The sequence below is a fragment of the Leuciscus leuciscus genome (genome assembly GCF_965113295.1).
Source record: "Leuciscus leuciscus genome assembly, chromosome: 23".
Taxonomy (NCBI): Eukaryota; Metazoa; Chordata; class Actinopteri; order Cypriniformes; family Leuciscidae; genus Leuciscus; species Leuciscus leuciscus.
Window position 1 is genome coordinate 10,353,006 of NC_138747.1, and position 22,988 is coordinate 10,375,993.

The window sequence follows — 22,988 nt, forward strand, 5'->3', positions numbered from 1 at the left end:
TATATATATATATATATATATATATAACATTCATATTAATGAACAATACTTTTACAGCATTTATTTGTCTTTGGTCATTTCAACATTTATCAATGCATTTTTCAAAACCAAAGTTGTATTTATTAACATTCATTAATAGTGTGAACTAACGTGAACTAATAATGATTTTTAAATAATCAGTAGATTAGTAGATGCTTTAAAAAATATATTGCTCATTGTTAGTTCATATTAGCTAAGGCATTAACAAATGTTAACAAATAAAACCTTATTGTAAAGTATTACCACATTTCTTTAGAAACATGTTGGTGAGAGCGTATGTTTAGACTGTGTTGAAGACTGAAGTGTGGCATCCGCAACTCACAAACGGCATTCTGTTCAAATTGCAGGGAGCTGTATTACAGTATGAATAATTGAAGAGACTGTGTTTGCAAAGAATGGGGCTTGGAATGAGTTGAGCATGTTGTGTGACCGTTACCTTGGTGATTAGCATGGCTATGAATAGGAGTTCTGTGCACTATCTGCAGAGGCAGCCTACCTCTCTCTCTCTCTCTCTCTCTCTCTCTCTCTCTCTCTCTCTCTCATATCTAACCCAGATTGAGGAAGATGATTTATAGCTCCACATGCTGGCGACATGTAGGTACTGCAGACACATTAAAGGGATAGTTCACCCAAAAATGAAAATTACCCCATGATTTACTCACTCTCAAGCCATCCTTGGTGTATATGACTTTCTTCTTTTAGATGAATACAATCGGAGATTGTATAAAAAAATGTCCTGCTCTTCCAAGCTTTATAATGGCAGTTATGGAGGACGAGATTTTGAAGCCCAAAAAAGTGCATCCATCCATCATACTTCTGAAGCGAAGCAATGCGTTTGTGTAAGAAAAATATCCATTTAAACCTTTACAAACTAAAATAACTAGCTTCAGACAGACGTCCGTACGCATCGATTTATGGAAAAAGAGTAACCCTTGACCTGACGCATGACGCATTGGCGAACATGGAAACGCAGAGGATATAGCAAATCAAAACAATGGTCACAAATTAGAAGTCTAAAATGAGAATTTTTAAAGAGAAATGTCGGAGGAGCTTGAGTTTTTTTGCCCAGCCCTATTTGTTTGAACCGTGAGAGGCATGAACTGCCGGAAGCTAGTTATTTTAGTTTTTAAAGTTTTAAATATGGATATTTTTCGTACAAAAATCCATCGCTTAGCTTCAGAAGGCCTCTCTGGAGTCGTATGGATTACTTTTATGATGGATGGATGCACCTTTTTGGACTTCAAAATCAGGACCGCCATTCACTGCCATTATAAAGCTTGGAAGAGCAATACTATCTTTTAATATAACTCTGATTGTGTTCGTCTGAAAGAATATAGTCAAATACACCTAGGATGGCTTGTGAGTGAGTAAATCATGGGATAATTTAAATTTGTGGGTGAACTATCCCTTTAACTAGAGATAATGGACTCAATATTTGTCAACCCGAGATAAATAATAGAATACCACAACTTGGAGTTTGGCTAGATATTTTGTTTTCTTTTGTATGATGAATCAAAGTTCATAAATAAGGCTAACATTATATCTTACATTTTTTTAGCACGTGTACGTATTTTTATGCTTTGCAAACTGAAAAAAGTGACCTTTGGTTGTGAATTCTGCTTGTCACACTTTATAACTTTAAAACATTTAATTTATTTACAATTTTTGTTTGTTTTTTTACTTTTTATTTATCAAAAAAATCCTGAAAAAAAGGATCACTGTTTTTACAGAAATATTAAGCAGCACAACTGACCAAACCGCTCAATCCATGTGGATCTCTTTATGAACTTTTTGAAACAATAAAGTGGTAGTTATGTGGACTATCAATGAAGGGACAGAAATCTCTCAGATTGCATTTAAAATATCTTCATATGTGTTTCGAAGATGAACGGAAGTCTTACAGATTTGGAACAACGGGAAGTAATTGATGATTTTTTTTTTTTGATTTTTTTTGGTGAACTAACCCTTGCAATGGCTGCTGAAAATGTAGCTGTGTTAAAACATGAATAAATTAAATTTTAGAATAGCCATTCAAATAGAAAACAGTTATTTGAAATCGCAATAATATGTCACAATATTACTGTTTATACTGTATATTTCATCAAATAAATGCAGCCTTGTTGAGCATAAGAGACTTCTTCCAAAAACATTAAAAAAAAAATGTACCAACCCCAATGCAACCTTCATATTGTGTGTTTACATGGCAAACAGGCATGTGACAAACTGGCATTTGCTCATATGCTTGCTTAGAAAACTCCCTAATTTGACTTGCCTATAGATCCTCCATACGTTGCAATTGAACTAGCCTCTGTTCAGCTGTAGCATGAATTATTGCATTGTCCTTTCTAAAAAGCCTCCGTAGTCAAGCCATTGTTTTGTTATCTCACACAGCCACTAATATTAGTCATTAGCTGTTGTCTGAAGCCTAAGCTATTAGCATGTGGTTTCCACTATGCATCTGCTTTTGTCTCCCCTTCCCTGTGGCTGCAGGGGCAAATAGTCCGATAATGCAAGTAAAAGCCACAGTGTGGTATATGCTGTTAACCTCTCTCAGCAGCAGAGATAAAGTGTGTACTTTAGAGCACATTAGCCGCAAAAACAGTCCTCGCGTGGAGGAAAAGAGCACTGTCCCTTACAAGACTCTCTCACTTCCTATCTATCTAAATTCTTGTGATATTGCTACAGTAGCAGGAAACAAGACTTCTCAAGGACGTGAGCTTAATTCACCCTTGTTACATTATGTTTATTTACCCTGCAGAGTGCGGAGGCATAAATGGTGGGATCAAATCAAAGCCAGACTAAACCACACACATAAAGAAAGGGCAGAAAAAGGGCTACAGTGCAAGGAAAGGTCTTGTGTAATGCAATGACACTTTGATCTTGTGCAAACGGAATTTAAAGAGTCCAAAGGTCCCTGAATGGACAAGCAGATTATATATAATATATCTATATAGCACACAGAGCATTTATAGCTTTATGCAGAATTCCTCTCTTTCTTTCTTGTGGAGCAGTGGAGGGTAAGGGAGGGATTGAGAGGAAAAGGGGTACAAGCAAAGCACTGTGCAAACATTAATGCTACAGGCATTAGGCCTACTGAATTTAATACACATATCTGGAGGTTGTGTGTTGAAGTGGGAACTTAATTCCCTGTCAAGTGATTTACCAGCCGGGAATCTTAATACCCAAATGCACTGTAGTGGAGAGAGGCTGTTACAGAAATGTGCTGGTGGAACATAAACACAAAGCAGAAACTGTGTCACGTTTATTTTCCATTCACCAGCGCTGAGGGATGAATGACGCTTAGCATTTTCCCAGATACGTTTGCTTAGACTTGCCAATCACAAGCCAGGTAATTTCACAGTTTTCTTTGATTGCAGCAGATACTTTCTATTCCTCATACCATTTGTATACCAAAATTATGCTGGTTTTAATGCTGGAGAGTGGGGACAGCAAAGCACTTTCAGAACCAGCCTGCATATTCAGGTGACAGTCAAGCAAAGACATACTGACTGTTGTACTAGTAGTAATACATGACCTGCCAACTAATCGTAGCACATCAGTGCGAGTCTTAAGAGTTTGAAGAACATATTTAAACATCTAAAGTCATTTGATTTGGCATCTCTATGAAGTCGTGAGTTTCTGTTGATGCAACAGTCAGAAGTACACAATTTATTAAAAAAAAATTTTTTACCAAACAGTTCACATCATTTTTAATAGACAGATAAGGAAAAGTATTTATTTATTTATAGCATATTTTAGGGGCTGGTATAAATAATAAATAAATTAAAAAATAGTGGGAAAAAAACTGGCTTCAGCTGGCCCATAACCTATAGTTTACATATATGTTGGTATAAAGATAAATGATAAATAAAAATTATATGAAAACTGTTTCATACCATTTTTTTTTATTATTATTATTTTTATATACCAGCATATGTTATGGGCCGGTTTTGTTTGTTTGTTTATTTGTTTATTTTATGCCATGCATATTTTAGGGGCCGATTGGAGTCTTTTTCCATCCCACTTTTATTTACTCATTTATTTATTTAAAACTGCACAGTTTATTTTGTCACGTTATGTTGGTGTTTTGGTTTCGTTTTTGTGGACATTATTTTCTTGTTTCCTTTCGTTGTCATGGTTTCTAGTTTGTGTTAATTTGTTGTTATGGTGATTAATTGTTACCTTTATTAGCTCACACCTGTTTCATATTAGTTAGTTCATTATCTTGTGTGTATAGTCTTTTGTTCTCTGAGTTGATTTTCTTGTGTTGGTTGTGTATGGCGCACCCTGTTTTGTTTTATTGTCGTGTTGATGTCACTCTTTTGTTTTGTTATAATAAAGTTTAAAGCTATATTTAGATCTGCTATGCTTCTTCGCATCTTCACCCTCATCATAATGTGACACATATACTGTTTTCCTAATATATATATTTATTTATTTGTTTATTTTATACCAGCATATTTTAGAAGCAGGTTGGACTTTGTTCGTTTTCAGTCCTTCTGACACGTTTTCAGTTGGACTAAAAAGTTTACATGGTGTTTTAAAAATTGCCTTAGGCCCCATTTACACTGCATGGTTCAAGTGACCCAATTCCGATTTTTTCCTCTCTTGTGGCACAGATCGGATATGACCGGTGAACATTGTAAGCAGGAAAAAAACCTTTCATTTCTCAGATCGGATTCAGGCCTCACTCATATGTGGTAATAAATCGGATATGAATCGGATACGTGCATTTGCGTGTGCCATGTAAGCAGACAAATCGGATATTCCCCAGTAAATGCGAATCGTACATCATTAAAAAAGTGACGTCAACTCAGGTGGACACCACCAACTGAGATCACATGACTTATTATATCCAACAACGCGATCCCACCAGTCTTGAGTCCTTTGCCGCATCCAAACCTCCCTTTGAACCGATGTTGCAGCGATCGTCGCTAAATTCGCCCAGGCTGCAACAAGGGCTCTCCTCTTTTTTCTCCGCCGTACGAGACCAATGTTTTGCTGACTTTTTTGCTGACTTTTCAAAATATTGTGGAAAACAAAACATAATTTTATTTGCATCTGCATCCATTGCATTTCGTGCTGTTTTACTTCCTTTTCCGGGTCAGAACGTCTACATTTGGTAGTTTCGGCAGTGTATAGTGTAAATGCAAAAATCGGATACGGGTCACTTTTAAAAGATGATGTAAGCGGGTCGTCAAAAAAATCGGATATAGTCAGCAAATCGGATTTGGGCATCAAGACCTGCAGTGTAAATGCAGCCTTAGTCTAATTGAAGTGCTAATAAACATACTGAAGGTGAGAAAACTCGCACACACTTTAACTTTCTGTGTGTCTTTCCAGGTATACTTCAAGCGGGACGGAGAGTTGATAGAGGTGATATCCTACGTTTCGCCCACTGTGGGTTACGAGGGCGCCGGCTCCGCTGGTGTGCGTGGAGCCAGACCTTTGATCAGCAGGGATCTGGATGACACTAAGCTGAGGAAGTCTCTATCTCTGCTGGGTCCGGATGGCAAGCCCGGACGCCTCTACACGGAGAGCCCTGGGCGGAGCTACATGGCCAGACAGCCCGGCCAAGAGCCCAGCCCGGCCACAGAGACCATCCCAGAGACAGTGGTCAGCCGGGAGTTCCCTCGCTGGGTTCAGAGTACAGACCCCCTGTACTTCTTCAGCAACACACACATTCCCCAGAGTGATGGGTCTGTGCTGGTTCAGGCCAAACTTACCTGGACGCTGAATCCACAGTTGGACAACGACGCCCTGTTTAGCTGCGAGGTCACGCACCCGGCTCTCTCTATGCCTATGCAGACTGAGGTCATACTGGGTAAGTCTTGCTTTTGTTGGCTTTACCATTGATTTGGCAGGATATAGATCTTAAGATCGATTTGAAAAAATAGGTTTTGACCTTCATTCTAGTCATTCACCTCCCCTCGCCCGATCACGGGTAAATCCCTTTACATCCCCATCTGACAGATGCAGCGAGACCAACACTGGTTTCTATTTGTTGCTTAATTGCATTACAGGCAAGTAGATTGCAGTTGCTAATGCAGAATGCAAAATCTTCCAGTGAGTGACAGGCCAATTCATTGAGCTGTCCGTGCAGTAGATTGAGTTAACTTAACCATGTTATTGAAAAAGTCAACCTGAATTAAAGAAATCAAGGATAAAGGGAATCTCGCAGTGCACTAAAATGATGCTGGATCTCACTGTTGCAACCCATTCTTAATTTAAAAAAAGCTTTACTGTCTGCTAATTAAGATACTAAGGCGAGGATATGTAAAAATGCATGTTGCGTTTTATATTTGTCAGTGAAATTAAATGTTTGCTTTCACTTGTCTGCATGTAATAAAAGTCATATAGCAATATCAAAAAAGAATGGGATGCTCGCATACCTTTGTATTTTCATGGATGAGAGGCTTTTTTGTGCATTTTTTTGCTTTTAAAGCTACAACAAAGATGGCCTTATGATCCCATTATCACTTCAAAGGCAGCACTCACTTGTAGTCTCTGCTATCAGCCCTCAGAAAAAGGCGAGTGATGAGACGCAAGACAAGATAAACAGAGACATTTCTCACACTTAATGGCAGAAGAGCAGTGCAGAAAGAGATGAACGAGGGGAAAGGACAAAAAAACGAGGGATAAGACGAAGAAAGGAGGGATGGTCTAGAAGTTCCATTCAATATTCCTCTCTCTTTCTCATTCTCACTTGTTCCGTCTTTCACGTCTCATTCCAGCATGATCTCCCTCTGTGCGTTTCATGGCTGCTAAGACAGAAGTTTGCAATCCTATCGCAAGAGGATCTGCTTCTTTTACAAATGTTTGCCTCTTACCATGAGAGATAGAGAGATGTGATTTTATTTTCTCTCAAACATGGTTCCCTGGTGTTTATGAAATAATCATTATAACCACAGGGGGAAATAACAGCAGGGTAAAATTTGATTGCATATAGCCACGATATACCAAAACAAATCATGGGATCTCTATGTTTGAGGAATTGGTTTGTGCTAAATGACAAAGACAGATCCCTTAGCTTAGCGAATAACACATCAATAAGTTGTTTTTCTATATGCAGTTGGGCATAAACTGTGCAACAATAGAAATGCATCAACCGGGAGTTTTTGCTTCACTGTTTATACTGCTGTAGATGTATTTCATATCTCTCAGTGGGCAAGACTGCTTTGTTATTTACACATAATAATGATACATGGATAAATGTGAAAATGTAGTGCGGGACATGTCCCAAAGCCAGTCAAGATAAACAAGAACATGCTTTTCAAAGGGGTATAATGCAAAGTGGTGATTAGTTGTTTACACTTGCCAGGCAACGTTACAACGAGCAACATTAATACTTTTTTAAAAACTATCTTTTTTATATATTATTAGATCTACATTTTTAAATATTTAGTTTTTAGTCTTATGTAATGTGAAGCTGTTTTTGCACCGATGCCAGATCTGTTCATTGGTTTTGAATAAGCTTTTATTTTGTTTTGCATCCACTGAGTTCCAAATAAAATAAGAAGAAAATTGCTTTTATTTGTAACATATTTAATTCACTACATAGGCCTTACAATTTAGAATATAAACCATGTTTTCATTGAATTTCCTTAAAATTCCTGTGCAAATTTAACAAGTGCACGGTGTCAGCATCAAAGCGATATATATATATATATATATATATATATTGTATATTTTAATGTCTGTCTTGAGAGCACAGGAATGTTTGTTTCTGAAGCTGTACAAGGAAAGGATGGTGTTGTATCATCGCTTGCATGGTAGTGCGAGCAAGAGAAGTAAATTCGCTAGAGTGCAGGCCTAGAAAAGCCTACTAACTTTCGATTTTTGTATTTTAACAAAGCCTTGTCTGTGCAACAGTTCGATCCATAAATTTAACAGTACCTAGGTTTCTTAAGAAAAAAAGATGAAGAGCACTATTTCGGCTTCTCTTTGTTTTCACCGAAAGAATACAAAACCAGTATATGCAGTTTATTGGTTTTAATTGTGTCTTATCTCATACATGCATACACTAACATACAGTAGTAAAAAATTTAAATAAAAATTGTTGTTGTTGTTAAAAAAATAAAGTAAAAACAGTAATATTGTGAAATGTTATTACAATTGAAATGACTGTTTTCTATTTTAATATATTTTTCAGCAGCCATTACTTTAGTCTTCAGTGTCACATGATCCTTCAGAAATCATTGTAACATGCTGATTTACTGCTCAAGAAACAATTTCTTATTGTATTAATGTTGAAATCAGTTATGCTGCTTAATATTTCTGTGAAAACTGTGATAAACTGTGATTATTTGACATGGAAGTAAAGTCAGTCGCAACTTCTGTTCCATTATGACTTTAAGGAACAAGGCTGTTTTATTTATTCCAGTTACTATCCTGATACTTCTTGTGTAGGTGATCCACTAACCTGTACTCAGAAAATGAAAGGCAAGTCATAAGAGCATTCACAAGTCATAAATCTTTCACAGTTTTTAATATTTTCACATTTCAACATCTTTACAGTGACTCAGATTTGTATTACACTCACTGAATATTCATGAGGCGAGTCTCACGCGGTGTCCTAAATGGATGCGGTTGGTCCATAGAGGCGGTGTTCTCAGAACGCTGTCCTCACCTCAGAGCATCACGGCTGGGCTTGTTGCCCTGACTTGGCTGTCTGTCAGTCATGTCCAAATATGCAGTGATTCAGTCAGTGCCTCTCCATAATTAAAGCTGAGCCAGGCTCAGCAGTGAGGATTTGCATGGGTGAAGGTGCTACTGATTCAGCAAAACACAGAAGGGGAATGAGTTATATTTTCACATCCAGAGGCTAGAGATGATCTTTGCTGCACGCCAAGTTCCTCTACCCAATAGACTGATAATAAGTACACAGATGTTTATTGTGGGTGGTTTGTGGGAGTGTGAACTAATATGTGAACATTCAAACATCCTTATATCTCCATTTAGAGTTTCAGTGGCTTCGAGGTTCGGTGGACCATAGAAGCACGAGAGACGTTGTCATTTGAAGGTTTGGTCAAACAAGTCTGAGAAGAAAGCCAGGCTCAAGTATGACATCATTTATACATGGATAACAGACATCCTTTGGCTGGTCCTGTAACAACATTTCCTGTAAACCTAACTAAATAATTTGATTGGTTGATGAGAATGTTCCAAGAACATTCTTGGGTAAATTACATTAGCCCAGAGCCACACTTGACATGGTAGCACAATCTTAGCTTACAGTATTTTCTCTTATTTCCCTCCATAGCAGCTCCTAAAGGTCCCAATTTCATACTCGGCTAATATTAAAACTAAATATTGAAACTTTTTGTAGTTCTCTAACCTAGTGAAGCCTGAAAAGTCGACAGCTGTGTGGCCCTCAGTTACATTGTTTGGATCCTGGAGTTGGTTCCAGACGTCTGGCCATCACTTTACTTCAACAGCGAGCTTTTTATAAGGCTTTTTCAGGGTAATTCTGTTAAAAATACAATTTAACCGGTGCAATTGTACCCTTTTTGTTTTCTTTAAAAAAGAGACTGAAATGGCAGAATCGTTACCTGGCATCATGGATAGGAAAATGTCCCAGCTCAGTGAATTTTTTATTTGTCGACTCCTGTGGTTAGGTCTTAGGTTAGGCAATCCAAGGTATTGATCCGTTAATTCATCCACTTGGTACGGAAAAGGCAGGGTCAGTCTTCAAGTGTCCATTGCTCTGTCAGAACACAGGCCCTATCAATGGTCTCCTTTTGTTTTCCAACTGTTTTCTTAGGGAAAATCGATGGAGTCGTTGAGTCATGATTCATGCCTTGACAAACTCTTAATCTCTCTTGTGTATAGCATTTCACATCTCTTTTTCCACTCTGCAGAGCCTGGCCGCTAATATCCCAAATCATTTCCATAATAAGAAAGCTGGCAAAAGAGGATTTCTGTGTATTCAGTGTAGTGTCCTGCCATAACTTGATTTATGTGTGAAATGCACATTCACAGGACCCATTACAAATGTAAGAACGGAAATCATAATCCATTAAGCAGCACCAGGGGGTAATCATTAAACTGACTAAGACTGGCCTGATGCCTCATTAGCTTTTGCTGGACACTCTGTGGCTTGATTGATGGCTAAAAGCATGATTAGCCATTGTTTCACATAGTTCTCAGTAGTTGGATTATCTGTATGTGTTGTAGGAGCCAAAGCGTAGCATTAGTCGTAATGAGGGTTGAAAAAAGGCCACAGTGGGATGTATTTTTGAACAATTTCAAGTCTGATTTGCCTTTACTAAGCTTCACTCTGGAATTTTGTGTTAGTGCAAACATATGGCTCACAAAACTTGTTTTATGGTTCTCAGGGCTATGCAGAGTGGATGCTGGTAATCATAGTAAACGATGCAGAACCACTTAACATGGGACCATTCGGAGGCTTTTTCGCACTGCTATAAAGCGTCTTGCTCGTACTGCCAAATAGAGGAAGTTTCGCTTGAGAAACTTGTGGTCTCACTTTCCAGACGTACAAAATCACTTTCTTATCTTTCCCTTGAGTACACAAGAGAAATCCTCTGTGCCTAAGAAGGTCAAAATATGATGTTTTAACCTTCCTTTCCTTCATCACATCGCAGCCATTCTCTGAGACCAAATTAAACCCATCTGGGAGATTCGGTCCACACAAGACAAGGGAATTAGTTCTCTAAGTGTCTCTTATCTTACTTCCTCCACCGTTTGCCTTGCACGCTCTGTTTCTTCTTCAGTAATGAGTGTCTACCCAATTTAGGTCCTTGTCCCTCTTGGGAAATAAATACTCCTCAGCAATTTCAATGAAGGAAACCAAGTGTCTCCAAGTTGACCTCCAAGTCAAACACCATGTCTTTAGTCTGTTAATACTGTGCTATTGTTTTAATGTTACCCAACCAAAACTATTTTTTCTTGTTTCCCTTCATAGCGGCTCCTAAAGGCCCCAGGCTTGTGATATCCCCTACCAGGGCAAAGGTAGGGGATACGGTTCGCATCACCGTCCAAGGTTTCCAGGTAGGATCTCCAGTGGTAAGTGCATGGGGATTATGAAACCAGGGCCAAGTTCAGTTTTGGATACGAGGAGGTTTGTCCCACATGTGCAGTTAAGCCTGTGTGATGTATAGATATAGTGACCATTCTTACAGAGTGTGCAATACAACACATGTATCTGTCAGCTCCTGACCCCGCTGCTGCTATCCATGAGCTATCAATCCAAATGGTTGAGCCTGTCCGAGGAGGGTTGCACTGCCTCTGACAAATTCAAACCGTTCAATCATTTAAGTTGCAACGAAATCAAAATAGTGGGTTTTCAAAGTCCTTTAAAGGTCACCAGAACAAAAAAAACTTTGAAAGTGATCTATTGAAAAACACTTAAGGCTGCAACTAAAAAAAAATACCTTGAGAACTCAAGGTTATTGGGAAGGACTGGGTTCGTATCGACTGTGAGATAAGATAAGAGTCTAATAAAAGAATAAGGATGCTTTTGTAAATGGTCTATAGGCAAAAATGGATGAAATGCCATTTAAGTTGCGGTTATCTTTTTTATTTTCTAATCGATTTTTCTGATGTTAGTGCTCTATATTTCATTGTCATCTCCATAAACACAGAACAAAGAGAACAAAACTAATAAGCTGTTGCATTTAATAAATCTCTTAAAATGAAGAACTTTTATTTCTAAATGCTAAATTATTTATTGCTAAATGATAACATGATCCACATTTGTTCCATTTAGATGTTTTTCCGGTTTGCCTGCTGTTGGCTGTTAAAGGAAATAATTGGTGTTTCAGAGCACTGCAAAAAGAAAAAAAAAAATTAATAAATTGGGGTTTTTTGCCAATAAGAATATCTGGAAAAAAAATCCTTAAAATAAGACACACTTACTTTTACTTCTAAATTCTGTGAGACTTTCAGAGAATAAGTAGCAACTAGCAGATTAAGGTTATTTTCTCACCCCATTGTCAAATAGAGGTTTCCTATTTTTAAGCATGCAATCTCACTAAATTGTGTTATATTTGTGCTTAATTAAAACTGAGTTAAGAAGCATTATCAAAAAATAAACTTAATTAGTATTACAGTGTGTTAGTTTAATTTAGTATAAAGTAGTATATTTTCTGAAAACAAGTCTTAATAACGTATGCCATTTTGCGTCTAATGTAAATGTATCTTGTTTAAAGGATGTTTTCCAATAAAATGGTATAAACAAGACATGAAAACTGATCAGAAAAAAGTTTATTTTATTTATTTTTTTTGCAGTGAAAAACATATGCTTGACAAGAATAGCCCCAGAAATAAGGCAGAGTGATTTATAATGCTAACATTTGGCTTCTCTTTGCTAGTGCTAAACTCCTCTCACTTGTGTTTGTGTTCTGTTTTGTATTCTCACCAGAAGGCATAAGAGCATCTGATTAAAAAACAAATCAGCTGTTTGTTGATGTATTTCACTGCAGCTTTTAGGGATGTTGTTGCTTTCGTTTGTTCTTGTCAAACTAGCTAGCAAAACAGGTGCGAGCACAGAGCTAGCCAGGAGCACTTTACTGTCAACGGCGCCAAATTTATACTTGCATCAATAGTCCGTCAGCTTCCACAGACCTAGTGAAGCAGGGAGATTGTCTCAGTGTAACTATCACCGTCTGCCAAGAGGTAAAAAAAAATCTTCCCCGAGCAGATAAACACAGGACAGTTTGGTGATGATCCACCCAATCTTTTTGACAGGTCTGACTAAGAGATGTGTCTAGCCAACAGCATTCAGGTGAAAAGAAATTAGACCCGATATGCTATCATCACTGAATCTACTTTACGCTATTTCATTTCATTTAAAGGAATGTTACTGTAGTTCTGTTTTATCCCTCCTGGAAAATCCAGGTAGCTTGGTGATGGTTAAAACAGACCATTTTCCTGTTGTTTTACTGGTCTTTGGCAGGTCTATACTGGTCATTAGCAGATTTAGACTGGTAATTCCCAGATATTAACTGTTTTTAGCAGATCTAAACTGGCCATTTGCTGGTTAACACTGCATGGGTGCACGGGCAGTTTGTCTGGCAGATCTGTGTGTTTATTTCACCCACAATTTACATATTTGAAGTACACCTTTAAATAATAGAAAGAATGGTCACCATAAACAGGCTTGACGGGGACATAAATCCAGTTTGGATCTTAATATTTACACAAAGGATTTCAGAGGATTTTAAAGCCAATGAAGATTTATTTGGAAGAACGTCTCCCTTATCCCTAGCTGCTCCAGAGCCCTGGGTTTCACATGTAGATAGATAAATGTTAACACAGAACACTAAATACTGCCCTGCAGGTCAAATTACAAACAAAAAAACCCAAAAAACAGATTCAATATCCCCTTTGGTTTACTTTGACTCTAGTAAATTCACCAACAGGAGGGGTCACATTGGTGTTTCCTTCCTTTCTAATTTGAAAATTGTATTTGAATGGAGTACAAAAGCATTTATGCTCTCCAAGAGCTTGTATTACCATTACAGTACATCCTGATATAAACCATGTGAGTGCCATGGGGGATATTTTTGATCTGGATCTGACCTAATTCCACCAGCAAGTGCAAACTCATTTCACTGCAGTCATGGTGTGAATGTGGAAGTCCAGTGACACACAGCCAAGCCACACTCTCCAATGAGCCATTATCAAAGGTCACCCAGCGAAGCCACGTGATTTTGTGAAGTTAGATGGATTGTGCCAGCCAGTCACTTATCACATCTAGAACATGGGTAGATTGGTTTGATCAGCAGGGGAAAGATAGATCTAAAAACGAATCGGGATGTAGCCCTGGCTCAGGCACTGAGATTTTCTACCTTGTTTCTGGGTTTCATCACACCTGTCCTTTTGTGTAGAATCAAACGATCTTATAGTGAGCTTTCACAAGTATTAAAATACAAGGACTTATTCAAAATAGACATGAAAGAATTTAGTATTGTGTGAGTGGGCTTCCAGGCATACTGTAGTTGCAGACAATGCTATACACCATGGACCTCTGTAAAGGAGAGTATAAGAATATTTTATATTCTTTTGCCTCTTGTGGACTACCTGTTTGATATGGTATTTTTTTCATTGCCCCGCTAAAAACCATCAAAACCCTAACATTCCTTTTCCTGGATAAGTCTATAACAAGAAATGCCTAAATTGTTGATGAGTTGGTAACTTGGTACAAGATTTATATCTCTTATTTTTTGTCCTGTCTTCCAAACTGAAAAAGGTATTGATTATTGATTGTTTTTTAAGTAAAAATGTTGGTGTTTTTCAAAATGGGTTTCTTAATGTCTTAAGATGCTTTTTTAAAATTCACTGTATTTCTAAGGGATGCACTGATATTAGTATTCTGGTGATACCAATAAGCTGATAATTATTTAAAATTATATATTTTTTTAAATATTAAAATCTATATTATTTTAACTAAATAAATTAAAAATAAAACATAAAAAAAAAATCAATTTAAAATGCTACAAGTGAATTTATGCATCACAGTATTATAATTTACAGTATATATATTTTTTTAATTAATTTTTAAAAATGTCTGTAAAAACTAACTAACTGTAGTTAGATGACAGCAAATGTAAAAAATAGGAGAAGGCATGTACAATTTAATATCCTAAATATTTATCTAATATTGGGCCGATAACTGATTCAGTACCAATTTATTGTGCATCCCTTTCTGTATCTTGGGGTTCAACTGATTATTTTTCTCTTCATCTTTTTTCCTTAATGTATATGTTCTTGTGTACTAAACACACATACACTACTTCCAGAATGAGGTGTTTCCTGAGCCTCTGTTCACCTGGACTCGGGTGGGGGGCAGACTGCTGGACGGCAGTGCCGAGAAAGATGGGAAGGAACTGGTGTTGGAGCGAGTGCCTGCAGAACTCAATGGCTCCATGTACCGCTGCACGGCCCAGAATCCATTGGGCTCCACTGACACACACACACGCCTAATTGTTTTTGGTGAGTCGCTCCAGCAGTAACTCCTTTTTCTATCCTAAATACACTAAGTAAAGTTCTTTGTTAGTTTTTGTTTTTGTCTATGTAATATTAAAAGTCAATATATATGTCATATTCATTCATTTTAGTAAAATTCACTTTAATTTTAGTCAATGAAAATAACATATTTGTTCACAAGAAAGTGCAAAATGAAACCGAATATATTACATATAAAGAGTAATTGAAACTAAGCTGGAAAAGATGTGACATTTGATAGATGACTACATTTACACATGACCGTCAAATTTGCAGTACCTCTGAAGTTTTTGGGTCACAGATGTCTTTTCTTAAAGGCACACTATGCAGTTTCTGTTTTTCTCAAACAGCGACCCCTAGAGTCACTGTGAAGTACTTGTATTTAACGGTACTGTCATAAATACCACTCACGCAGAGCCGTCTCTGCAATCTTCCGACCGCGATTTCTTCGTTTTCTTCGTCGACTCTGCCATGATTCACGTCTGAAATGCGTGCTAGTGTTTTCCATAGAGGCTGCTTCATATGCTGTTGATGTATGTGACGTCGTGCCGTAAAGCAAGTCGTGATTCTCGCAAGATTTTGCGTGGCGCCACCTCTCAAACTTGCATTGCTGTTGGGATGATTCGCCCTACTACGAGTTCGTTTACCATCGAAATTATTTTGAAACTGTTATATTAAGGTACAAATCTTGCATAGTGTGCCTTTTAACCCTTTCACACGTAAGTTTAAAATATTCTGACTGACCCCCCAGCGTGAGTTTTTCAAGGCGACCGTTATTTAGAATGTGTCACTTTATGGTTTCCGTGGTGACGCGTCATTGATTGTCACGTGACACACCGCAGCAACAACAGAGCTGAATGAATGATGATCTGCTTTTATGTCATTTTTCCTTTTTTATTCAAAATATTCACAAATTTGTTAGATATGGCATGAAATATCTGATATTCCAGTTGTCAAATATATGCAAGTGGAAGTGTTTTGTTGTTTAAACACATTTATAACGATCGCGTTAGTTCAGCTGTATTCGCGATGGGCGCCGCCATCTTAGTTTGTGCCGCAGACGCGCAGTTCAGAGAATCGGATCTGTTGGATTTACAACACGTTAATTCATCCACTTCTCCCGAAATACATACAAGTAAGTGGCAGATCAACTGGGAGAAGAATAGAGTAAACTTTAAAGTTACTTACACAATGTGTATCTGATATGAATAAAACGAATTATAATGGAAAGGATTATTATTGCCTCTTCCTTTGACATCAGTGTGTATTTTACGAACTGTAATGTATTGTTTTTTTAGTACTTATATGTCTGGAACCTAAAATAAACATTATGTGGTTGAAAACACTGAAAAGTTGTGATATATGTCAGCTCTGAGCGCGCCTGTCTCTGGCTCAGCGCCAGCCAACGCGCGAAAGCACATTTGAATTTAGCAGTTGATCACGTCATGCACTGACCGTTCTAATCACACCGGTGTGATCGTACGCTCCAGGGACCAGCCTAGACTGATCACACCGGTGTGATCGTACGCTCCAGGGACCAGCTTAGACTGATCACACCGGTGTGATCGTACGTGCGAAAGGGTTAAGGAATATTGTCTTTTGTTAGCACAAATATCAAATTGTCAACATCTTGTTCAAAGAAAAATTGCCTCTTTTGTGTGATAGTTTAATTTCCCTGTGTCTTTGTCTAGCTATCCTTTGCTTCTGAAACAAAAAGCGGTGCCCACTTAGTCTTGGCTTTTGATTTCATCGATGTTAGAGAGAAATTGTTTGCTGACACTGTGCGTGCGTGCGAGTGTGCGTGCGTGTGCCCGCGCTTTGTGGCCCCTGGACTAATTTCCCCCCTGAGTTTTCGAGGCTGTCAGGGTTTATGAGAGATCTGCCTATAGCGTGAGCGCAGATCTAATCAAATATGTGCTTTGGAAGATAAAGGACAGTCGGTGCTCCTCTGGATAATCCGAATGACACCGAAGGCTGAGGACAGCTGCATATGGTTCATCATCAGCCGTGAACATACTATTGCACTTGTGATCTATTGAATCAGTTGTTTATACCAGATTCAACCACATGCGAAAACTATTTTTTCTCACTCCTCAAAATAATGTGCAATCATGTACGACACATGCACAACCTTTGCTAAACTAAAAGGGATAGGGCACTCAAAATTGAAAATGTTCTCATTATTCACCCACGCTTATGTCATTCCAAACTCAGAATTTGCCATACGATTACAACGAATGGTGACTGGAGCTTTCAAGCTTCAAAAAGGATGGAAAAGAATAATAAATATATCATAAAAATGTTCCATTAAGTGGTCGGTCCATCCTCAAATTACATACAGTCATACAATAGCTGTATGAGGCTTTGTCCAAAATTGCACAGCTAAAGTTTTGAAAAATTGCAAAGGGAAGCTCAAAATACAGTATTTCAACTTGAAGTCATACAAATAGGTCATGTGAGGAAAAAGGCTGAAAATGTACTTATTCTCAATCAGTGAGTTTAGACTGGTTTTGTGAACTGAATCCTCCGATTTATTAAAAGAAGCCCTCAATTATTTAAATGTACTGGTGGATGTCAAGAATTTCAGTGAATATCTAATTGATCAGTTATGTATGATTGACATATTAAAGTTGCATGAAACTTGTATGCTTTTTGGACCATTTAAGCTTCATTCCTAATTCACTGTAATTGCACGGAAATACTTTCTTCTTTTTTGTTTCACGGAAGGAATGTGGCTTTGAAAGAACATGAGGGTAAGTGAATAATGATGACATCATGTTCAATTTTAGATGAGCATGTGCTGTGCAATTCTTTACATTGAGACACATCTACAAATCATTGGGCTGAGCACAGGAGGCCATTTGGTGGAAAGTGGTTATTTGGAGAGGACGTCACCTGGGGAATGGTTCACGTGGAAGAGCATTAATGTCTATGTAACACCCAAGTGAGCCCTGCGTCATCCACCTCATTCAAATTACCTTTGTGCTTTTGAGTCTGAACACGGGTGGCAGAGAGTGGAGAATGGTGATTAGAGCCTTTGAACTGGGCTACTATTGACCTGTTTCAATAGCCATTCATTAAAGCTCATCAGCTGTATTAAAGAACAAAGATTAGCATTTAGGAGAAAGGAAGCTTGTTATAGATTTTTGCTGCTATGGTATCAGTTGAGGTGATGGTTGAGGATCCTTGGAAAAGATTTTGGTGGGGGGGGGTTTTGTGGGTTTTTTATTTTTTATTTTTTACTCTGTGCATTCATAGAGAACTCAAAGTTCAAAAGGTTCTAGTCTTTGGTGGATTTTACATTGAAGTCAGCCAAGAATAGGGGTGAACTTATGAACGTTTGCTGCTGATAGCTCTTTGGCGGTATTCTAGTCTTGTTTCTGTGAGATTTGTGGTTTTTATCCTTCATTAGACCACAAACCTATGATGGTTATATTTTGTATTATTTAATAATACACTCTTTCTCTCTCCCTCTCCACCTCTTTATCACCAACTCCCCCTCCTCTTCCTCTGTTCTGCAGAAAACCCAAGTATGATGAAAAACACACAGAATCCAAACAGTAAGTATTTGAACGCCTCTGTGATTATATTCATTGGCTGTGTGAGCCTTTTGCTTCCTCTTGTTTGAGAAGACTCTTTGATTAATTAAAAATGACAAAAGAGCAGCAGTGTTTTCTTCCTGAGTGCTAAACTAAAGTTTAAAAATATATATATACAGATATGCAGCGAGATGCAGCAAGGTCAGAATACTGCATCCCACAATGCATTGCACTCAACTTGATCTTTCATTTTGAACCAAAGCAATATCTCCTTGACTGAATATTCGGCAAAAAAAATAAAAATGTACACAAAATTGGATATCATTTTCCAAATAACTATTTATTTCTGAGATAATAACTAGACATCAATTGTTGAATTAAATAAGCAACACTGTAAGTTCATGTGCAGTATTATTTTAGTATGTATATACTATTAAGTATTTATTAATATTTTGAATTAACTTTTATTTTATATTTTCCGTTTTCATTTTTAGTTTAAGTTTTAGACATTTTGTTATGTGCTTTTGTCATTTATTACTTTTTTATATTTCTATTTAGCTTATATTTTTCAGCTTTAATCCACATTTATTTCAATTAACAAGAACTATCTTTAATCGTTTTAGTTTTAGTTAGCAATAACAACACTGGTCATGTGACAAGTGTAGTATACCAGTACTATTTATTTTTTATTTATTTTTTACTATAGAAGTTCCAGAGGGTTTTCTTCCTACGAGTGGTGTAATTTCAAAATGAATAAACACAATAATGAAGCAAGGAAATGTCAATATACAGCATCCCATTATGTCGTGCTCGACATGATCTTTCATTTCAACAGTGAATGGAATGAAAAGTTATTTCAACCTCAGAGATTGTCTTGACTGATTAAATTATAGGACTGCCAAAAGGTAAACTTGAATTAAATTTGGACTAAACTGCCAAACAATCAAATTTATTTTGTAACATAACTACACACCACTTGTTGTGTTCAACATGGGTCATGTGACGACTGTATTGCATACTATTTTTTTTTAAACATGATTTAACTAAACACCATTGACTGAATTACACATCATATAGAGTATAGCCTACTTTGTCTTAGTGCTAGATGTTTCATAAACAGCGTTTCTTCCTACGCATGGTATAATTGCGAAATTGCTAAACTGTGGTTTGATAAATTACAGTTATACAGCAGGTAAAAGTATAGACTTTTATCTATAATCATACTGAGAATAGGAGAATACAAGAGATCCAATAACCAGTTATTTTGTAGATTGAAAGGGTGCTATAGAACACTGCTATTCAGATCCTATCCAGGGAAAGGGAAATGCTATAATGGTACAGTTTTATTTACTTTTTAATTCTTTCCCTGTCTGAGATTTTCTAAAGCTGCATACTGTGTTTTTATTGTCTCTGGTCTCTCTCCGTCCTCTCCTCCTCTCAAGTGGCCATGTGTCTTGCGAAGGCTTGCTGCTTTCATCATTTAGAATCTTGAAGTGAGCCATCGCTTACCAATGCACCGGCGCGTCCACAGCAAATATAAATCAGTGATGGATTGCAGTTGTTTTATACATTCAGTGCTGGCTCATTTACAGTTTCTTAGAGACTCATATGTAAAGATGAAGAACTGTCAGGCAGAGGGGTGGAAATGAGGCCTCTGGCCTTTTTTTTTTTACCACTTATGTTTTTCTCTTATTCTTTTTTTCATTCTCTCTTTCGCCTCACCCAAAACCCTTCACCGCACCCCTTTCCTCTGCTCCGCCGCTTGTACGGATGTAAATTTGAATATGCAAATGCGGCAGGGCAGGTGTGTGAGAGCAAGGACAGAATCAGGTCAACGTGAGCGCTGGTCTTGAGTCGAGCCTCAGATGCCCCTCGTATGCAAGTCAAATGGCTTGTAGAACAAGGCCTCGGGAGGTCGCCATGTCTGACGTGTGTCTGAATCTCAAACACCCTCTCGGCTCACAAAATAACACCCTAAAGACTCTAGTGCTCACAAATGGCCAGAAGTCTGGAATTCTACTGCTGTTAAATAAATAAATAAAATGCTGGGTCTGTTCAGAATGCTAAACTACCATACATACATATTTTAATACTTCACACAGTGTGTTAATTTCTGTATGCATGGAGTTGGCAGATGGCCTAATGCATTTGCCAAAATATGCAGTAGCCTAACCTGTACATCTCGAGCACAGAGCACAAAACCGTGGATCTAATGATCTACTAAGAATAATAAGTAATATCTTAAACATGAATTAAATGCATTACAAAATGATTCCCATCATTTGTAGAGAAGATATACGTGGGTTCTTTTTAAACGTGACAGGTTGTTTAATTTCAAAGAGATGATGCATTTAAAAGTAAACTGTCCAGCAGACAGATAAGTGATATGTATTGGTTAAAACACTCGATAACACAAATAATATTTCATATGAATGAGACTTAATAGTTTGTGATTGTTACTTACAGCATCCAAAATAAATGCAAAGTTGTATTTGTCAGCATTGCAAGGTTTTTATTTGCATTATCCTCTCACAAACCCCCTGTACACGCAGCAGTGATGCTGAGATTCATATTGTTACATCACTGATGGTCATTTGGGCTCATATTTGGTTTTATACATAGTATTATGTTCTATATTTGTGTAAGTAGCTCCAGTGTGGCGTACTTTAGAAGTAGAGTGGGTCTTTCTTTTCCAGTGTAGACAGTATCACTGATTATAATGCGTTCTATTTGCTTCTGACGTGCCACACTGCGCTGCGCTTCATGCATTAAGTAGAGAGGGTGTTATAGCTCAGGATCTGTGAATAATCATCATTTGTGTAACCCTGTGTTTGTCCTGATTCACTGATCCTGATGGAAATATAAAGAAGCATTAAACTCCAACAATCTTTTGTAAAGTTTTAACCACGCCAACAGCACTTCAGCTCAATTCGAAGTGCACGTAGAATGCAGTTCCTTTCAGGGATGCAAAACTAATCTGTTCCCGCCCCGAGTGTAAAGCAAAACACGAATGGTTGTAGTGAGAACATTCTACGATTGGTCAGCACAATGTGGCTGTTATCTTGGCTTGAGTAGATAGTGGGTGGAGTCCTATTTGTGGATTTGTCTGAACATCAAGAACTGTTTCGAAATCCACAAATGCGTGTGGTGATGTACAAATGCACAGAAAGCCATCCACAAATACACAGGAAGCGATTCACAAATGAATGCCAGGCAGAGTTGTGTTCGTTACATTTTATTGACAAATCTCATTTTAATTATCTGTAAATTTAATTAATTTGAACCACATTTATTTGTGGTTCATAATATATTTATTTGGAATAAAGGAACGATTCTACACCCATACTTGTAGGTGACGTAGTTAAAACCAGCCTGATCTCATGAAATGCGTCCCTACAGCACGCATTGTGTTTATCGTGCAATTTATACGCTAAAATTAGTTTTTACGTGCATATGACACGCAGTTTTTGGTGCATATGATACGCACTTTATTTCGTGTAATACGCACGTACCCCATAACTCTAATTCTACCCAAACCAAACGTATAATGCGCACGTTACTCACATCACTAATCCTACCCAAGGGGTTTACAGTGCGTATCATATGCACGTAAAAACTAATTTCCACGTATAAATTGCACGATAAACACGATCCGTGCTATAGAGACGCATCTAATGAGAACTGGTTGTTTAAACATTACTTATAGGTAGTAGAGTCTCTGAAGAGGACTATCGAAATAAAGAATTAATCTGTTTACAGTATATACTGTGCTGCGGTATGCTAGTATTCCTTTCTGAACATAACCACTGAGTTTTAACCATAAAAGAAAAAAATTATTCATATTGTGGATATGAAGTGGTACTTATGTTATATTAATTGTAGCACTAACACCAATATAAGCCATAAATGTATAAGTAATGTTATATATTACCACTTGTTTTGTCAATGAAAATGAGAGAGATGGTAATAAAATTACTTTAGCTCTGAGGAAATATTGCTCATAATACTTATGACAGCCATCATCATTTTGTGCTTATTGAACATTGTGTAGTATGCATGAAGGTCTGGCCCCGCTGATCCACCACCACTCTACAGCTTGTTCAAACCTTTTAGAGTGCATTAGACAATTACACCGAAGTACCAGAGAAAACTAGCAAGCTCATACAGCTTTCAGACAGCCCACTGTATCTCAGCTAGAGGGGTCTCTCACGGAGAAAGTGAGGAACTCTGCTTTCTCCTTTATAAGCCAGATCCTTTACATTTGGTATAGATCACCCAAAAATTTAAAGTCTGTCATTATTTACTCACCCTCGCCTCCAAAAAAATCACTATAGAAGTTGCCCATTTGACTATGCAGGTCTTGATCAATCAGTAACATCAAATATTATGACATCCAATGTTTTACATATTTAATTTGAGATGATTTGGATGAATTATTCAATT

At 37.5% G+C, this 22,988-nt stretch overlaps 1 protein-coding gene across 2 annotated transcripts in view; it reads left to right on the top strand.

The window, feature by feature from the left end:
* igsf21a (immunoglobin superfamily, member 21a) overlaps positions 1 to 22,988 on the top strand; it is a 247,120-nt gene that overhangs the window by 222,413 nt on the left and 1,719 nt on the right. The window contains exons 6-9 of one of the 2 annotated variants that reach the window (XM_082155028.1): positions 5,383 to 5,863; positions 10,964 to 11,064; positions 14,802 to 14,994; positions 18,528 to 18,566. In XM_082155028.1, coding sequence (XP_082011154.1) covers positions 5,383 to 5,863; positions 10,964 to 11,064; positions 14,802 to 14,994; positions 18,528 to 18,566 — 814 coding nt within the window. The remainder of the gene's footprint in view (positions 1 to 5,382; positions 5,864 to 10,963; positions 11,065 to 14,801; positions 14,995 to 18,527; positions 18,567 to 22,988) is intronic. The other variant, XM_082155029.1, reaches the window with a different exon arrangement.